The following is an 18,517-nucleotide window of genomic DNA, read 5'->3' as shown; positions in this document are numbered from 1 at the left end:
CAGGGGAGCTGTGTCTGAACAAAGAGTGGAGCCCGGCGAGGGCCTGATGGCCGCCTGCCCCCTTCTTTGCAGGTTCGGTTGATGCAGGAATCTGTCCGAAGAATCATCGAGGCAGAAGAATCCAGAATGGGTGAGAAGGCGTGGCCTCTCTTGGGCCAGGGTGGGCGAGGGGGTTCTCAGTCCCGCTGCGGGTGGACGGGAGCGAGGGCGCCGGCCCCGCTCTGACTGACCCGTCCTCAGGCCTCATCATCGTCAACGCCTGGTACGGGAAGTTCGTCAACGACAAGAGCAGGAAGAGCGAGAAGGCGAAGGTGATCGACGTGACGGTGCCCCTGCAGTGCCTGGTGAAGGACTCGAAGCTCATCCTCACAGAGGCCTCCAAGGTACAGGCCAGGCCCCCCAGGACTCGGACAGCACGGCCTCGGGGGCAGCTGGGCCCTGGGAATGGCCATGTGGCCATTTCATCGCCTCAGAATCCCGCCCAAGCTCATACCCAGGTTACGTCCACATGGGAGCAGTTTACTTCACGCTGTCACCCATCCATCCGCTCAGCAAGCCTTCACTGAGCACCTCTACGTGCCAGTCACGACAGCAGACAAACCCCCGCTCCCTTTCCGGAGCGCCGCGCCCGGCGTTGCGGGCCCCTCCCCGGCGCACTGCCTCGGCCTGTCCCTCCTGAGCGCCCAGGGCCCTTCCTTTGCTTCTGTCCCGTGTTTCCTGAGCTGCAGCGGCCAGCTGCCTCGTTCTGCTACCTCTGTGCTCTCTAAACGAGCTTTCTCTGAGAATTTGAAAAACAAAACAGAATATACATCCTGCCTTCGTGGAGCTCGCCTGCTGCTATTGCTCGCCTTGTGCCAGAGGCATGTGAGGTCGCCTAGCACAGCTGAAGCTCACGCTGGAGCCTGGGGTGTGGACAACGAAACTGAAAGTGCAGATTCGCACCCTGGCCTGCGTTGCTCAGTGGTTAGGGCATCAGCCTGCACACCAGAGGGTCGTGGGTTTGATTCTCAAGAGCACAGACCTGGGTTGCAGGTTCAATAATTGGTCCTGGTCCTGGTCCTGGTCAGGGTGTGTGTGGGAGGCAACCAATCAATGTGTCTCTCTCTCATCGATGTTCCCTCTCTCTCTCACCCTCCCCCTCCCTCTCACGCTCTAAAATCAGTGGAAAGGACATCCTCTGGGGAGGATGAACAAAATGCATATAAAGTGCCGGTGCGCTCACGGCCAAGAGCTCTAGGCCCCGGAAGCCTTGCAGTGTGCGTCTTGGTGGGGCTGCTGTGAAGACAGGGGTGTATGGGGGGGGGGGGGGCATGTTGAGAGGGAAGGCTAGGACTAAATAGGCAATTTTTTCAAATTCTCATTTCTCCTCAAGCGGCCAAGGGTGCGCCTTCCGAGGGAAGAAGGCCCTTCCGAGGGCGCCACGCCTGCAGCGGGCCGGGGGAAGGGGGGGCGGGGAAGGGCGGGGGGAGACAGACGGTGGGCGTGCGCATTAGGACGCCTGTCTTGGGCCCCCTCGAATCAGGGTCTCTGTTCCAGGCTGGGCTGCCCGGGTTCTACGACCCGTGTGTGGGCGAGGAGAAGAGCCTGAAGGTGCTCTACCAGTTCCGGGGCGTCCTGCACCAGGTGATGGCGCTGGACGGCGAGGCGCTCCGGATACCCAAGCAGTGTGAGTGGCCGCCCGCGGTGCCGCCCTTACCGCCTGGGAGCAGACGGCGTGGGCGACTCCCTCGGGCCTGGCATGCGCCGCCCTGGGGGGGGTCGGTCTTTCTCAGGTGGAATTACAGGGGGCGCTTTCCTTGAACTGCAGCTCGGGTGGCAGGGTATGAAGCTCTCCCAGCTGCTCCTTTACGTTCCAGAACCATCCGTCGGCCGCCGGCCTCTGGTCTGCTGGTGGCTGAACCCGAGTAGAGGCCGGCCGTGGAAACGGTTGCCTTTTGCTGCACTGAGCCTGTCCTTTCTCTTACAGCTCACAGGATCGACACAGATGGATAAACTGCTTGAGAAAAAGGATTAAAAGAGGCTGCAACAATCTTTTCCTGGGAGTCTACAAATTTGGAAGCAGGGAAACCCGGACATCAGAAGTTTGTTTTGTATTATTCCTAAGGAGGTGGCGCCCTATCAATTATGTGAAGGGACACAGACACCTGCTTTTGTGGGTGCTGTAGGCAGACTGAGGCAGCCCCGCCAGGACCAGGACCTCAGCACAGCCGTGTCTGTCTCCCAAGGATCATGTCCCCGCGGGAAGGGCCCGGGCGCCACCCCGTCGTCCTCGGTCTGTGTGGAGGTCGCCGGGAACATCCAGCCTCACGCAGGACCGGGGCTGCCCTTCCTGACACCACCTGCCTGGAAAGGAAGGGAAGAACAGGGCTCCAGTCCAGCGAGCATCTGGGGGGTCGACTTCCGGAAACCGCCTTTTCCTGCTGAATATGGAGGAGCGTGGGTTTATAAATCTGCTTTTTATCTGAGAACAAATGGCTTGGGAAATTAATTAGTCTCTTCTGTCCTCCCAGAACTTCTCCAATCATTCCACTGGCACCTGGCTTGTGACAGAGCAGTGACCTCTGTTCCCAGGCCCATCCCTGTCACGAGTCACTTCCTTCCAGGACCCGCCCACCCATCCCACGCGGCTCAGCCTGACCTGCCTGTGCCCCACTCCGCGGTGCAGTGCTGGGGTGAAGAGGGTCAGGAGGCGGAGGGGAAGCATAGAGGCCTGGACCACCCGCCGCCGCAGACTGCCAAACCCGCCCTAGCAGCTCCCAGGCCCGCGCCTCGCCCGCTCGGCCAGCAGGTGGCGCTGCTGCTCTGCGCACCCGGACTGGCCCAGCTCCCTCAGGAGACTCCTTTCTGGGTGTCTGCTCCCCAGCCCTCCTTCCCCCCTCGCCTCTTTGGTGTAGGAGCCAGGAAACTGCCGAGCAGCCGGGTCTGTTACCTGTCATGAGAGGCCCGTGGGCGGTGGTTCCCACAGCTTCAGGCTTCACCTCGGCGCTGGTACCAGTGGAATCACTAATAACCCCTCCCTCCTGTCCCTCCAGTTTTTACAAACAATTCAGATTGTCCAACTATGAAATATTTATCTCCATTTTAAAAGTCCTCTGAGCTGCTGCTCTGATGTGAATCGTGCAATACGCGATGCGTTTATTGAGTCTGACTTTGGACCCACCCCGTTCCCTCTGAGCAGGTGGCTCCTCTGGGCACCGACTCTTCCTTCTGCCTGAAGGGACTGTGCAGGAGGCCTCTCCCCCCAATAAACTTCCTGAAAGCGGGGGGTGTGGCGTGCATCTGTACACTGTGGAGTGAGCAGGGGGGTGGCGTGCATCTGTACACTGTGGAGTGAGCGGGGGGTGTGGCGTGCATCTGTACACTGTGGAGTGAGCAGGGGGGTGGCGTGCATCTGTACACTGTGGAGTGAGCGGGGGGTGTGGCGTGCATCTGTACACTGGAGTGGGGGGGGGGTTGGAGTGCGCCACCAGAGGGAGGTGCCTCCTCAAAGGCCGTCCCTCCCCCCCTCAGCCGTCACGGCCCACCCCTCGTCAAACCCTGCGGTTGCACTGGGACACTCCAGCCTGTTTTCCGCACTCGGCGGGGACCGGAGGCCGAGTCCAGGGCTAGGAGCTCTCAGGCAGCTTGCTTGCTGCTTGTCATTTCTACTGAAATCACCTTTTTTGTAGTCAGAGGCGGTCATGCCCTGCCTGCTCTTCAGCGGGAGACAGGAAGTCAGTCTCCGCAGCATCACCAAAGCGAGCAGGAGAGCGAACTTTGCATTATTGCTTGTTTTCTTTTTTTAACTTTAAAAACATTTTTTTATTGACTTTTAGAGGCGGGGGGTAGAGAGAAACATCGGTCAATGTGAGAGCGAAACACGGATCTGATGCCTCCCGCAGCCCCCTACCAGGGATCAAACCAGCAACCTTCTGATGCACGGGGTGACGCTTAACTGAGCCACACAGGCCAGGACTATTTTTAATTTGTTTAAATGTATTGTTTATTGATTTCAGAGATGCACAGAGAGAGGAACATCAATTATGAGAATCATCAATCAGCTGCCTCCTGCATTCTCCCCACTGGGAATGGAGTCCACAGCCTGGGCATGTGTCCTGTCTGGGAATTGAACTGTGACCTGGTTCATAGGTCAACGCTCAACCACTGAGACACACCAGCCGGGCCCAGGACTGTTTTTTAATTGAGAGAAACATGGGTTTGTTGTCCCATGGATTTGTGCCCTCTGGTTGCTTCTAGTATGTGCCCTGACCGGAGGTTAAACCCCAACCTCAGCGTATTGGGATGGCGCTCTAACCAACTGAGCACCCCGGCCAGGGCCCGCGTTCCTTCCCTGCAGTGTAGGGAGACGCTTGGTCGCCCAGTTCCATCAAACCAGGCCGGGGAGGCATCCTCAGAACAGAGGCCGGAGCTGGCTGGCCAGGCAGTGGAGGGCCCAGCCTGCTGCCCGAGTCCTCCGTCCCCGCTCTGGTGTGGTGGGAGTGACCCCTGCACCAAGTCCCTCCCCGCGGGGGTGTCGGCCACTCTGCTCAGTCTGCCGTGGTTCTGAGGACGCTGGCCTGGCTCGTGCCGAGTGGACAGCTGGGGCAGCCACTGATGACCACGTTCCTCACGTTCACAGCCCGCCGCCGCCGCACCTGAGGCCGCGCTGGGCTCCTCGCCTGGCGTGCCTCGCTGCCCCGTCCGCTGCAGGACTGAAAGGCTCGTGGCCAGAGCCCCGAACCGCGGTCCCACCTCCCGGGCTCGGATGAGAAGGCCGGGCTGCCGGGCTCAGCTCTGCTGCTCTGGCCGGGGGCCCGGCCGCCCCGCTCCGTGGGCTCCCAGGCGGCGGCACAGCCCCCGCATCGCCAGCCTCTGGGCCTTCAAGCGCTTCCGGAGCTTTTCGTTTTCCTTCAGGGTCACAAACAGTTTCTCTTTTAGGGCCCCTAAGTCCAAAAGGGCGTAGCTGTGATCAGACGGCTGCGGGGGGCTGGCCGGCTGAGCAGGGGCCTCAGCTGCTTCCGGTGTACACGGCAGGACCTGGCGGCGGGGTGGAAGGTAAGCCCAGAGGCCACAGCCAGGGACCCGCAGACCGCCTCCAGCAGAGGTGGAAGGGCCTCGGTCTCCCCGCAGCTCTCCTGCCCCCAAGTCCGCCCACCTGGTGGCGCCTGCTGTCACTGGGAAGGCCTGACGTCAGGGCCACCCCACAAGGGCTCCGTTTGGGCACTGGTTTTCCTCATTTTATTTGAAACACATCCCCTCCGGCTGAGACCAACCCGCCATGTGGCACCTTGGCGCCTGGCCTTACCTGCCCCACAGGGTCTCCGGCGCTGGGAGGCGGCTGCGGCCCTTCGAGGGCAGGATCCGTCTCTCTCTCCGGCCCGTGCTCCCTGGCCTCGGCTGCTGGGAGGACCTGGAAACGCAGGGCACGGCTGCAGGCGGACCGGCCTTGTCCTTCTCAGAGTCGGCATTCCCACCCTGGCCGGCCGGTCTGTGTCTTCCCGCACCAGCTGGGGCCGGGGCCGCTGTGACAGGGCCTGATGTTGGGCCCAGTCGGGGTGTGAGTGAGAGACCTGCACCCCAAGAACCTCATTCTCAGGCCCATGTTTATCCAAGTATCCGGGGCCTTGAAACCCAACCCACCTCCACCTCCGCCCACTGGTATCTGTTCTCCCAAACCTTGGCCAGAGGCCCTGAGAAGCAGGGACCTAACGTGTGCCGCCCGAGGGCCTGGCGTTCTAGGCGAGTAGCAGTGCCTCAAACTCTGCTCAGGGAGCGGCAGCCGTGGGGACGAAACACCGCCTCCGTCAGTCTGTCCCCGGCGCTCACAGCCGAGCCGCCCAGGCCGGACCAGCTCCGGGCACCAAGCACATCTCCAGCCCCCACCCCCACAGTGGTTAACTGCAATCCCTCTGGGACACACAGGACCACAGGAAAGACCTAACTCCTCTGGCACAAGCACGCTCTGGGTTGGGGTGCAGTCGCTGACTCGGGGACTGCTCCCCCGGCATGGCCCATTCGCGGAGAGCTCTCAGCCAGCACCCGCGGCCCGGCAGGACGTCGGGGAGAGGTGCTGGGCGGCAGTGGCGGCCTCGGGCTCCCTGACCACAGGTGCCCAGGCCCTGGCTGGCTACTAGGAAGGGGTCCGAACGCAGCTCAGGGGCTGCCTCCGCTGGGAAGGTCTTAGGTCTTCGCTGCGCGGCTTGGAGCCCGCGTGGGACCAGGCGTAAGTGAACCGCATACAGGACTAGGCTCTGCTTCAACAGCCTCCCGGTGAGGCGTGACTCAGTCCTAACTCGGCGTTGTGTTGGGGATCTCCTAACACGAAGGTCATGGCCGCCAGGGCTGCTGGGCCCCACCCCGGAGGCTAAGCACGCTGCCCTCCACTCCACCTCCGGCTCCTGCCTCCCTCCTTGGACTGTCACCCCCCCAAAGGCAGCCACGCACGGAGCCCGGGGCAGGCGGTCTCGGCCTAGGATGTCCCTGGAAACGCCACCCCGCCCCACGCCTCTGCTGGGCGGGTCCCGCGGGCTGGCCCGGGCGGAGCACCCACCTGCCTGGCGTCCCGGAAGGCGAACTCCGTGGGCACCGCGTTGTGCTTCAGGTTCTTGCGGTTCCCGAAGGCGCTGAAGCACTCGGGGCGGAAGTGCTCCGAGCAGATGACCGTGTGCTGCTTGGGCTCGAAGTTGCCGCGGCCGATGTTCAGCACCCATTCCTTCAGCAGCTCGGGCCGGCTGAACGGGAACCTACGGCCAGAGGAGGCGGCGGGAGGAATGAGCGGGCACTTTCCCATCATCACACGGTCTCTAGACAACCGGGAAAGTCCAGTAACCTCTGTTAAACCACATCCCATTTCTGGAAGCTTCTGTCACGCTGTCTACAGCATCCTCAGGAAACGTGAGACCGTGAGCGTGGCCAAAGAGCCGATTCCAAAGCTGCATGTGCCAGGTGAGCCTTCACCCGTCCCCCTGGGAGCCCGCCCTGTGGGGGGCCTGCTCTGGGTGCCGGGGGAGGGAGTAAGACGCCAGGCCTCGTGCAGCCAACGAACGTTCCAGAACAGTGCGGACGCTAACGGACAGACGTAGACTGTGGGAACGGAGCGAGGACGCGGTCAGGGGCGGCCACCTGAGAGCTGTCGTTCGAGCCGAGGTTGCTGGGAGCGGGAGCTCAAGCGTGTGGGAGCTCACGGGTGTGGGTATCAGCGGGGAAAGCGAGCGGCAGGCGTGTGCCTGGTGGTTAAAGGAGCCATCAGAGCAGATGTGGCTGAGACAGCAAGAGTGGGCCCGAAGGACATGAGTCTCAGGCAGATCTGGGCAGAGGGTGATGACGGAGCCCAGCCCCGCCCCTGCAGGAGGGGAGGACTTGACAGAGCTCTTTTGTGGAAGGGGGTGGGGGGACAAGAGTCTAAGTGGAATGGGTTGGAGAGTGAACCGAGGGCAACTCCACCCCCAGGCAAACACCTGACTGAAACAGACACGTGCACCGAAGACTGGTCCCAGCAGACGTGCTGAGCCGGGTGGTGGTGGTGGCCAACTCACGGAGGCACCCAAGGCCCTTCAGTAGAACAAGTTAATTCTGGCTTCTGCACTCGGGGGAATACTACGCAGCAATGAACTGCAACTGAGCACGACTCACAATTGTGGCCAAAAACAAGGGGTTCTGTGGAGACCCCCAGGTGACCTGACCGTAAATTCCTAACTGGGCAGGTCATGCTGGGTAGTCACGCCCCAAACCTGTGATTTCTTTAGTAAGAGGTTTGTCCTTTATTTGTGTGCATCTAGTTACACCTTGTTATCCACCCTGTAACCTAACCCCCTGCTTCCTCCCACCCTCAGGGAATCTTCACATTCCCTCCTTCATTTCAAATGCATCGAAGAAACCTGGAAACCTATAAACCCTCTACAGGTTTGCTCATTTCTTACAGCGACATAAACATAATGGTGAGGAGAAAGCAAACAAAGCTCTGGCCCGTGTGCTCAGCTGATGGGCGTCGTTCCTGCGCCCAGAGGTACGTGCGGGTTGCAAGCTCCCAGAGTTTAGCAGATGCCGGCCTGGGGGGGGGGTGGGGAGGGAGGCGGGGGGGGGGGTGGAGGGGAGCCGTGGGGGGGGGGTGGAAGGGAGGCAGAGGGCGGGGGGGAGGGGAGGCAGGGGGCAGGGGGGAGGTGCGGGCCTGCCCCGGGAGAGCGCAGCTGGGCATTTGTTTTCAGGGGGTTCGAAGGCTGGGGCTTTAGGTCTTGAGGGAGGGTCAACAGAACCCTTATCAGCTTCATGCTGATGGGCCAAAACGAGTTTGATTCGGGCCCACACCTGACCTTCGGTGTGGCTGGCAATGGCCCCAGCTGGAGCCGTGCAATCTGGGAAGTGCACGCCGTTCCTCCTAAGTGTCCTTGGGGCGGGGAGACGGGTTACCGGGGGGCTGCACGCTCCCCGCTGCGTATCTGGCTCGGCTCCCCCGGCGCCCCCGGCGCCCGTCCAGGCTGACCCGCCCGTCTCAGCGCCGCCGGGAAGCCCCGAGCTCCCAGCAGGCCGCCGCCATCCCCCGCCCGCTGGCGGCAGGCTGCGCCCTCGGGGCGTTACTCAGCCCGCCCCCCGTTCCCACGCGCCCGGCGGCCCAGGCACCCGGGCCCTGACCCGCCCGTCCCGGTCCCCCCGCCGCCAGGCCTCGGGCTCCCGCGGGGGCCGCGGCCAGTTGGCCCGGGCGAGGCGGGCCGGGCAGCCAGGACCCGCGCCCGCGGCCTCACCGGTGGAAGGTGAGCTGCTTCCTGCGGCTGCTGTAGCGGTTGCAGCACTGCCGGGCCGCGCACGACTTCGGCATCTCCAGACCCCCGGCCCGGCGCCCCTAACAAAGATGGCGGCGGCGGGCGGCTGGGGGCGGGGCCTGCAGGGCGCGGTGGGCGTTGCCGGGTCTGGGAGGGGCGGGGCCAGTGGAAGGGGCGGGGCCGCCGGGCGGTGCTGGCGGGCCAGGCTCTGCTCCAGGCTGGGCTCCGTGGCCCGCATCCTGCGTGCTGCCCGCGACTAGTTGTCAGATGGGCTTCCCCTCCGTGAAACCCCGATTCGCTGAGGACCGTCGCCCTCACCCCGTTCGGGGCCCCTCAGATTTTATACCCACCGACAGCCTTAGACAACTGGAAACAGAGGCTCCATGCCAGCCTGGCCAGTGTTTTCAAGACTTCAGGACAGTGGCCGAAACCGGTGTGGCTCAGTGGATAGAGCGTCGGCCTGCGGACTGAAAGGTCCCAGGTTCGATTCCGGTCAAGGGCATGTACCTTGGTTGTGGGCACATCCCCAGTAGGGAGTGTGCAGGAGGCAGCTGATCGATGTTTCTCTCTCATCGATGTTTCTAGCTATCTATCCCTCTCCCTTCCTCTCTGTAAAAAATCAATAAAATATATTTTAAAAAAAGAAAAGACTTCAGGACAGTGATGGGCAACCTTTTGAGCTTGGTGTGTCAAACTTCGCCAAAACACTGAGCATAACTCGGGTGGTGTGTCACTTTGAGGAAAAAACATTATTTCGCAAATGTTTCATCCTCGGCATGCGGCCACCTCAGCGGCCGCGTGTCATCAGGAATGGCTACGCGTGTCAGTGCTGACACACGTCACAGGTTCGCCATCACTGCTGTAGGAGATGCTCAGATTTGGGCTGCTCGAATGTCACCACAGGTACTAGTTGGTCCATACAGCTGACTGATCAGGCTCAGGCACTACGGGCGCCAGGTGTAAAGGGGCGGTATGTGCACCCCCAGATCCCAGTCCTGCTTAGGGAACCTGAGGCTGCAGCTTTCACAAAGCCGGGTAACCACTCCCTGGGGTTTAAACTCAATTTGATGAAGAAATTGTGAGCCCTAACCAGTTTGGCTCAGAGCATCGGCCTGTGGACTGAAGGGTCCCAGGTTCGATTCCGGTCAGGGGGCATGTACCTTGGTTGCGGGCACATCCCCGGTGGGGGGTGTGCAGGAGGCAGCTGGTCGATGTTTCTCTCTCATCCATGTTTCTAGCTCTCTATCTCTCTCCATTCCTCTCTGTAAAAAATCAATAAAATGTGTTTTTTTTTTAAAGAAATTGTGAGCTGCTCATGTCTATTCATACTATGGTTTCTGGAGAACTTACTAGCAAAGGAGGTTGAAGGCTGCGAGCATTTTTCATCCGGCTAAACCGAACTCTTAACTTCCCAAGTCTTGTCATCATGGTTTGGGGAAGTGATGAAGGCAGATGAAACACAATTGTCCTTTAGCACCTTCAGCACAGAACAAAAACACCTGAAGCTAGACATCAACCTCAAAGTAGCAATATCTTTATTTACAAAATATACAGTTTCACAGAAACAGCTTCGCTTTTTACACAAACTTTACAATTACACAGAACCATGTAAACGATGTTAAGTGTCTGGCCTGGCCAAAGCCAATGGGAGGGACCTGCTTTTGGGGTGACGTCTTTCCCTCCTCACTTCATCAGCCACCAACCAAGAGCCCTAGCGGGGCCATGCCTAATTTGCATAAAGCTGATTGCAGCTGCCAGCTCAATCAACACAACACACACAAAAACGAGGTGTCTTGACTCCTTAGACACCACCCACAGGGATGCACCTGTTAAAGAACCAAAAGGAAAGGAAGAAACAGAAACTGAGATGAATGTCGAGCCTCCCAGGAGCCCCCAGGCCTTGAACCTTCGCAGAGCAGATCTCGATCGCCAGCGCTGGCTGTCCCGCTGTAAAACCACAGGTGCTCTAAGGGCACCTTTAAAACTTCGTGGCGTTGTTTTTAAAGAAACAAGACAAACACTTTGGAACTTTGGCTGTTCTCACGGTGAAGACACTGGACAGGCCATGTCCTGGGGCAGATCTTTGGCAAATTCCTCTCCCCACTCCTCCTGCACCTTTGCCCTCGCCAGAGTCAGAGCCAGCTGTCTGGGGAGGAGGTTGTTTCTGAGCCAGCTTCTTACCATTTCTCTCTACTGCACAACTTCTCCTTTGGGGATCTTGACAATAAACTGGGTTTCAGAAATTATGCCTATTTTTGTGTTAAGAAAAGCAACAGAATTAAAAACAAAACAGAGGCAGTTGGCTTGTCACGCATGAATGATGCCAGGACAAAATATGGGCTCTGACTGGCCGACGGTTCAGTGCGTGGTGCTTCAGTGAGAATGTGGAGGGGAGACGGGTCCATCCTGCTGTAAACAAATATGACCAACCTGGGCATTCTTCCCTTTTCACGCTTTTACAAGAAACAATGTTTATGAAAACACACCCATGGATTTACAAAACAAAAACAAAAACAAAAACACCAATTTTCAAGAACCAGTATTTGAACTGCTGAGCGCCACGTCCATTTGGGACAGCGCTGAAGCCCTCCTCCCGTGGGACCCTAGGACCGCCAGTGCCCAGGGTAGAGACCCGGAGCAGAGCCCTGCAGGTTTCCTCCGGAGCCGGGCCCACAGGGGTGTCCCCAAGTCCAGATCCGAGGACCTCCGCACCGCTCACTGGTATGTACCTGGAGGCCAATGGTAACATGTCTCACTCACCAACTCAAACCAAAAAGGCTTCAAGTCCTAACCTTGGCCTGTGGGACCAGCAGGCCAACCTGTCAGGGGACACTAAGAATCACCCGTGGGAGAGGCCCTCCTCCGAGTTTTCCTCTACCCATCCCCCACTCCCCCGTGACCGCCTAACCTTTACGCTGCTACTGGAATCATGTGAGGGGAGGAGAGACGCAGGAACCAAAGTGCCCCCCCCCTCAAAAACACCTTGCCTGGGCACCCACAGGCCCCCATACACCAACTGGAGAGAAAGGGCACCCAGGCAAAAATCTGCCAATACTTTTGGCTATAGCGTGCAAAAAGACAGTTTTTACATCGTGCAAAACGGGAACGGTTATGAACACGGGCCACTTCAATCTCCCAACCAGCCCTCTTTCCACAGAGAAGTGGCCACACACGACCCCTTTCAACAAACAGAAGGAAAACTAGGGACCACTGACTCGCCCCCCACCCCTGGCTCCTCTCAGGGTGAGGCCGAGGAGTCCAGCAGGCAGCCCCGGGGACAGCGGGCCGGGAGGGCGGACCACTAAGGGAGGGCAGCTCTGACGGCTGCTGTACAGACACTTATGGTAGAAGACACACTCAGGAACACGTTTGCACGTATGGCTGTTCGTTAGCAGGCCGGGGAACCCCCCGTCCCCACCGGGGACGCAGGAGTAACAGCACTTGTTCCAATCGGCGGGAGGGGGTTAAGGAGAGCAGGGATTCACCAGGACCACGACCCGCACTGTCAGCTGACCCACCCCCTGCAGAGAGCAGCTCAGCGGCAGCTTTGGCCTCAGGACTGGCGCCAGTCACCGGCTATGTACAGTCTACACCGTGGACGGCCTGTCCTTCTGCGTAGGCACCTGAATGGCAGGGTCTGCCTGCATCAGAGCTGAGAGTTCTGTGCTCAACTACGAAAGGGGCCAAGAAGCCCACCGTCCCGTCCCTTCCGATGCCTCGCCGTCTCCCCACTCGCCGGCCGTCAGTCCAGAAACAGCTTCCTGGAGCCCATCCGGGAGCGGCTGGAGCGGCGGATGTCGAACTTGGAGTCCCGGCACTTTTGGCAGACAAACACTTCCGGCACGTTGGACTTGCGGATTTTGGCACAGGACAGGTGGATCCAGGTGTGGCACTCGTTACACTCTATCATCGGGCGGCCGGCAAAGGGCTTCATGCAGAAGCAGGTGACGAGGTCCCACGAGTCGTCGTCTGAAAGAGAGGAACACGTAAGAGGAAGGAAGACCTCTCCGAGCCTCCCCGTCAGGAGAGCCGCCCTCCAGTGGGACAAGCAGCAGGACCGGAACCCGCTTCCCCTCCCGGTGCCGCCTCCTCGCTGAGCGCCGTGGTCCGGGGGCACGGGGACGGGGCACCACGAGCCGCACTGTTTGTGTGTTTCGAGGTCGGGGCTCCCGGCTGTCTCTAGCGGCGATCACCCCTTCCCTCAGCACCCGTGCCCACCGTCTTGCACCCTTCTCCCTGGAGGCCGAGGGCGCACTGAGGCAGGGACCTCCCCGAGACTCCGGCTTACGATCCCTCTCTTCCGATCAGCCAAGCCCGTGGCCGTCACCCGGGACCGCTCACCTGAGTCCACCATGATGTCCTCGTCGTTGCCAGTGCTGTCCTCATCGCGGAACACCACCTGCTTCCCCTGCCGGACGATGGTCCGCTTGCCTTCAGTCTTTATCTCTGTGACCTGGTCCGGTGACACGGCGGCACAGGAGCCGCTGGACGGAGTGTCGGAGTCCCAGCCCGAGCAGGGGTCGCCGGGGGCCGGGGGCAGGTCCTGCAGGGTGGGACTCGTGGGGGTCTCCACGTACGGGTCGGCGGCTTCCAGCTTCAGCAAGCTGCCCATGTACCCCTCCTTCCCGGGCACCTCGCTGTCCCTGCGCCTCCTCTTCTTCTTCTTCTTCAGCTTGTCCGTCTTCTTCCTGTCCAGCAGGAAGTTGCTGGGCTTGGCGCGCTGCAGGAGGCCGGGCTGCAGGTGGCCGAAGCAGCGATCGGAGACCGGCAGGGGCACCCCGGACGAGATGTCGGTGAAGCCAGCGTCCCAGCCGTCGCTGTCCACAGTGCCCGCGGTGCTGTTGGCGGGGCTGGGGCTGCTCCTCAGAGGGAGCTCCTGAAAGGACAGAGGCAAAGGTTCCGGTTACTTCCACGGTCCCGGCCCCGGCCCCACAGCGACCTCCCAGGCACCTGGCAGGGCCAGGCCGCAGCCTTGGGCTCACAACCCCAGGCTCCCAGCTCTCCTCAGCACTGCTCTTTAGGAACATGGCCTCTGCATTTCACTGCGACCTTCCAGACAACGTGCCCCCAGGAGGGGACCTCCTGCCCTGGCGGAACCCTCAGGAAGCTGGCTGGTGCTGGGTGGACCCCTGTGAACGGAGGGGAGACCCGCTCTCCAGCCCAGGGTCCTTCCCTGACTGGAGCATCTCCCTCCCTCTGTCCTCCCACAGGATGCATTTTTTAATTAAGTGAGTTTAAATTAGTTTTGAGAATTTCCCAGTGCATTTTTTAAAAACTGGAGATATCCCAAAATATTGCAAAAATTAAAGTGGGTAATTACTGCCCCAAAGCAGTGAGTGAGCTCCACTCTGGTTCCTTCAGACCATTCAAGCGTTTTATTTGCAAATAATGGCCACGTTCTGCGTGGCACAAAGCAGGCATGATCCCGAGACGGCGATGCCAGGGATACACCAAGCTGCGACCTGGCCCCGAGGAGTACGGGGTCCCTTCTTTGAGCCTCGGTCAGCATGAACAAGGCTCTGAGGGTTGAGGACCATGGCAGTGCTGCTCACAGTTCTGCCCATTTATCGGCAACGGGGGGGAAACTCCCTGAAATCCCGTGGGATTTGGGCCGAAGTCCCCGCAGATTCTGTACGGGATGTGCAAGCAACCAGGAGGCTGCTCGCCAGACTCCAGACTCCACCATTCACTGGCCTGTGACCCAGGGCAAGGCGTACCCTACCTGTGCCCATGTCCTAGCTTTAAAATGGGGACAAATAATTTCCCCTACCTTATACTGTAAGAGCCAAACCCAGTGCCTGGCCATAGTCAAGAAATACTGGCCATTAAGAGCAAGCAGACAGTAGCACAGAATAGGGAATAGTCAGTAATATTGTAATAACTGCGTACGGCATCAGGCGGGAACTGGAAATAGCAGGGGGAACCCTTTGTCAAGTAAGTGACTGATTGTCTATCCACCATGCTGTACACCTGGAACTAATACGATACCATACTGAATGTAAACTGCAATTAAAAAATTAAATTTAAAATAAAAGAGCAGGCTGATAGCAAATAGTTATTTTCTTTTCCTTTTTAAATGTATTTTATTGACTTTTTTTACAGAGAGGAAGGAAGAGGGATAGAGAGTTAGAAACATCGATGAGAGAGAAACATCGATCAGCTGCCTCCCGCACACTCCCTATTGGGGATGTGCCCACAACCAAGGTACACGCCCTTGACCAGAATCGAACCCGGTACCCCTCAGTCCGCAGGCCGACGCTCTATCCACTGAGCCAAACCTGCCAGGGCGCAAACAGTTATTTTCAAGCAAACTTTGAAAGTTTACTAAGTCATTTCTAGACAAGCCTGCATTTTACTTTCTACCAGAGTTTGAGGAACCATTTCCCAGGCTGGTCTAAGTTTCCAAGGAAGACTTTTGCCCAACTCTAATCTGAAGTCCTCCCACACACCCCGGTTTCACTGCCAGAAAAGTCCCCAAAGTGCTGAAGATTACCTCCTTGGGATAAGGGATGTAGCCGGCATAGGCCAGGACAAAGGTGCAGAATTTGTTGAAATCCTCCACGGTCCTTCTCCTCTTGTAACCGGGGGAGTACTCCTGTGAGCGGGGAGAAAGGGGGAGGTTTGAAAGCAGACACTTGGAGGTGGAATCACACAAAAAAGCAAGCAAGCTGGAGTTTTTATGGCTGCCAGATTTACCGACACCTTAGACACAACACCAGGTGAGCGCAGGTCAGGAAGAAGCCCTTTCCAGAGGCTGAAAGTGGGGGTGTTGTGCCAATACTGGGAAACTGGCTAGGAGATAAAAGCTTGTCCAAAAGCCCATTTCTTAGCACGCCGGCATGTTCTGGTTATCTGTTCGCTTCCTATCAGAGCTAATGACTACTTTTTTGCTACAGGTTTTCCATTTTGAAAATAAGCTGCTGCTGCAGCTGTAACTGAAGCCTTGAGTGACTTCAAAAGCCCCCTGCTCTTACCCTCCCCAGCCAGGGCTGCTGGGGGCCTCCTCCCCGGGTCCCCCCGCCCGGCACTTCCGGCTGCCCCCTCTCCCACTCCCCCACCCAGAGGCCAGGCACCCGCGCTCCGCTCCCGGAACAGAGCAGGACCGCCCTGCTGGTCCCCCTGCCGCAGACGAAACCCTAGTCTGGCTTTGGAGCCCGGCCGGTCGGCGTTCAATCTCAATCCAAAGGTGCCCTCACCGACAATGAACTGTCCCTCGAGAGCAGAGCCGCTCAAGGAGAAGAGCCTTTATTTGCTCCTGAGCAAACCCTACTTCGCTCTGGTTCCGTACCAGCGGGCCCACTGAGGTTCTCTGTAAGCCTTCCATCACCGCCCTGCCCCCTCCACACGGCCCGAGGGCCCAGCGCCCCGCTAGGGCGAGGGAGGGAGAAGATGGGGGTGGGCTCCGGCCACCAGGACAGGCCGAGGGCAGCGCGGCACCAGCGGGTTTCCTTCCAGGGGCGCCACTCATTTTCTCCACTTGGTTCCAGCAAATCACCTTCTCCCCCACCCCCGGCCCCGGCCCCGGCCCCGGCCCCGAGGGCGCGCAGGTTGGCGGAGCCCCGGGCTCCGCGCGATCCGCGCAGGAGATCCTGCCTCCGCCCGCGGGAGCCGCCGACCGCCCTCCCTCCGGCCGGGGTGGGAAGGCGGCAGCCCTCGGCCTCCAACTCTCGGGGAAAACTTTTATTTCGGCGGGGAACGCGCAGAAGTGGGTCAGGAGCCGGGATGCGAGTGGCAGTCGGCGGCGCCCTCGGGCGCGGGGCGGGGGGACCTGCGCCGCCCCCACCCCGCCCGCCGCGCCGCCGCCTTTAGGAAAAGCAGATGGCGGTGCGGCCCCCTCCCGTCCTCCCGCGGAAGCCGCCCCCCGCCGACACTCGGCCCCGGAAGGTGCGGGGCCCATCCCGCGGGGGAGGGGGCGCGAGAAGCCGGCAGAATCGGGGACCGGGGATGGCAGGGCCCGCAAACCCCCGAGGCATCAGCGCGGCGGGAGAGCGTACCCAGCGCCGCCTCCCGCGGCCCGACCCGCACCCCGGACCCTGCGGGCCTCGGGAAGGGAGAGGGGACCGCGGCAGGGGCGCCAACCGGGAAAACCGAGGGCCGATCCCCGGAAGGAGGAGTGGGAGGCGGGGCGAGCAAAGCCTGCGGGCGGGGGGCGGGGGCCCCGGAGGGGAATGCGAGCGCGCGGAGGCCGGGGGGGGGGGTCGACTCGGGCCCCCGCAGGGGTGGGGACCCCGAAAGACTAGGCTCCCCAGAGCCGGAGGGGGCGGGGGCCGCGCGCGAGCCAGGGGGCGGGGCGCGGGCCACTGGGCCCGGGGGATTAGGGGAGCAGGCGGGGGCGCGCAAAGCCGGGTCCCCGTCCGAGCGGGGCCGTGAGCCCCTCCGGAAGGAGGATGAGGGGGCTCCTCCGAGAAGCGAGAGCGCGGGGCGGCGGCGCTCGGCCCGAGTCCCCGGGGGCGGGGAAGGGGTAAGCAAGGCTACGGGGCGGGGCCCGGAGCGCAGACAGGTCCCGAGGCTACCGAGGCCCGGGAGGGGTCGCCGCTTACGGCCGCGGGAGGGACGCCGAAGCGGGGGCCCCAGTGGGGGGCGGGGTTGGGCGCCGGGGGGCGACGACGGAAAGCTGGGGGAGGAGGCGGCGCTCGGGTGGCGGGGTCCGGCTCCGGGGAACGAAGGACGGAGGTGGGGGTGGTCGGGGGGATCCGGGCGCAGCTCTTACCTCTGGGTGGAAGGCGGCGGCGCAGGAGTCGGAGTCCATGTTCAGGGTGGGGGGCGGCGGCTGCGGGAGTTCCGGGGCCGGAATGCGGGCTCCGGACCGTGCGGCCGCTCGGGGCTGGGGGCGCCGGCGGCGGCGTAGGACCAGGGCGGACCGGGGAGGGGTCGCCCCGGCTAGAGGTGATGGGGGGGCTCGGCGTGTCGCGTCCCGGACTCTGTGTTCCCGGACCCGCGGCTCCACGGCCGAGCAGAGTTCGCGATGCAGCTCCCGCGGCCGGCGCGGCAGGAGAGGCGGGAGAGTCGCTGCGGGGGGCGGCGGCGGCGGCGGCGAGCGGGAACCCGACCGGCTCCCCGACCTGACGCCCAGTTCGGCTCGTGTCTCAGGAGGGAGGGCGGGAGATCCGCGAAGCCTGTCGGGAAATGTAGTCTGAGAGGAACGGGAAGCCGATAAGGAGGGGGCGGGGCGCGGGGGCGGGCGCTGGGCATTGTGGGAGACGTAGTCCCAGGCTCCGCCGCTGAGGCGCACAAAGGCCGCCTCGAGGACTCCAAACCCCATAGAGCTCCGCGGCGCTGCGGGGGCGGTGTCTCCGGGACTGGTGACCGCCGGAGCTGGGGGCTGTGCGGGGGCTCGCGCCGGCTGGGTGGTGGGGGAGGGGCCGCGCGGGCGGCAGCGCCTCTGTCTCCGCGGGGGCGGGCGGGGGCGGGGGCGAGTGGGGGCGGGGCTGACGGCCTTGGTCTGGGAGCGCGGCGGCGGCCGACGCCTCCTCCTCCTCCTCTAGGATTAGGGGTTCGTGCTCCTTTGTGGGGCCGGGGTCCCCGCGCGAGAGTGGGGGTGGCGGCGCTGACGTCGGGCCACCCCCGGGCTTGGCTCCCCGCGCGTCCGTCCGGGGAAGCGAACTTGCCTTCGCGGCCGTGGGTTTTCTGGCCGCGTCCTCCGTGCCCGGGGGCCGGGGCCGCGGGACCGAGACCCTCGTGGTCTCCGGAGGATCCACTTGGTGTCGGGTTACGGATCTGAAAGCCCCGCCCTGTGTGACCGATGTTTTGGAAGACGTTGGCTTTGCTCTCCCTCGCCCCCC

At 61.4% G+C, this 18,517-nt stretch overlaps 3 protein-coding genes across 4 annotated transcripts in view; 1 reads left to right on the top strand and 2 right to left on the bottom strand.

The window, feature by feature from the left end:
* DNAJC11 (DnaJ heat shock protein family (Hsp40) member C11) overlaps window positions 1-3,257 on the top strand; it is a 48,304-nt gene extending 45,047 nt beyond the window's left edge. For both annotated transcript variants that reach the window (XM_054721066.1, XM_054721067.1), the window contains exons 13-16: window positions 73-130; window positions 241-383; window positions 1,537-1,666; window positions 1,967-3,257. In XM_054721066.1, coding sequence (XP_054577041.1) covers window positions 73-130; window positions 241-383; window positions 1,537-1,666; window positions 1,967-1,992 — 357 coding nt within the window. In that variant the 3' untranslated portion in view covers window positions 1,993-3,257. The remainder of the gene's footprint in view (window positions 1-72; window positions 131-240; window positions 384-1,536; window positions 1,667-1,966) is intronic.
* A 599-nt stretch (window positions 3,258-3,856) lies between these two features.
* On the bottom strand, window positions 3,857-8,838 carry THAP3 (THAP domain containing 3). The gene is given in 6 exon segments (XM_054721352.1): window positions 3,857-5,016; window positions 5,285-5,389; window positions 5,425-5,465; window positions 5,468-5,513; window positions 6,530-6,722; window positions 8,718-8,838. Coding segments are annotated over 6 exon segments (708 nt in total). The 5' UTR covers window positions 8,792-8,838; the 3' UTR covers window positions 3,857-4,767.
* A 2,407-nt stretch (window positions 8,839-11,245) lies between these two features.
* On the bottom strand, window positions 11,246-17,802 carry PHF13 (PHD finger protein 13). The gene is made up of 4 exons (XM_008151733.3): window positions 17,446-17,802; window positions 15,229-15,330; window positions 13,077-13,611; window positions 11,246-12,704 (listed from the first exon to the last, which is right to left on the bottom strand). The coding sequence occupies exons 1-4, from the start codon at window positions 17,482-17,484 to the stop codon at window positions 12,478-12,480; spliced, it is 903 nt and encodes a 300-aa protein (XP_008149955.1). The 5' UTR covers window positions 17,485-17,802; the 3' UTR covers window positions 11,246-12,477.
* Between the last annotated feature and the right edge of the window lie 715 nt (window positions 17,803-18,517).

Source organism: Eptesicus fuscus, chromosome 9, assembly GCF_027574615.1.
Source record: "Eptesicus fuscus isolate TK198812 chromosome 9, DD_ASM_mEF_20220401, whole genome shotgun sequence".
NCBI lineage: Eukaryota > Metazoa > Chordata > Mammalia > Chiroptera > Vespertilionidae > Eptesicus > Eptesicus fuscus.
This window is presented reverse-complemented; position numbering and strand designations above follow the sequence as displayed.

Bases quoted from the DNA above. Each gene is read 5' to 3' on its own strand.
- PHF13 (XM_008151733.3), bottom strand. From the start codon at position 17,484: ATGGACTCCGACTCCTGCGCCGCCGCCTTCCACCCAGAG. The intron at 15,331-17,445 runs GTAAGAGCTGCG...CCCCGCTCACAG, and splicing joins CCGCCGCCTTCCACCCAGAG to GAGTACTCCCCCGGTTACAA. The intron at 13,612-15,228 runs GTAATCTTCAGC...CTGTCCTTTCAG, and splicing joins ACATCCCTTATCCCAAGGAG to GAGCTCCCTCTGAGGAGCAG.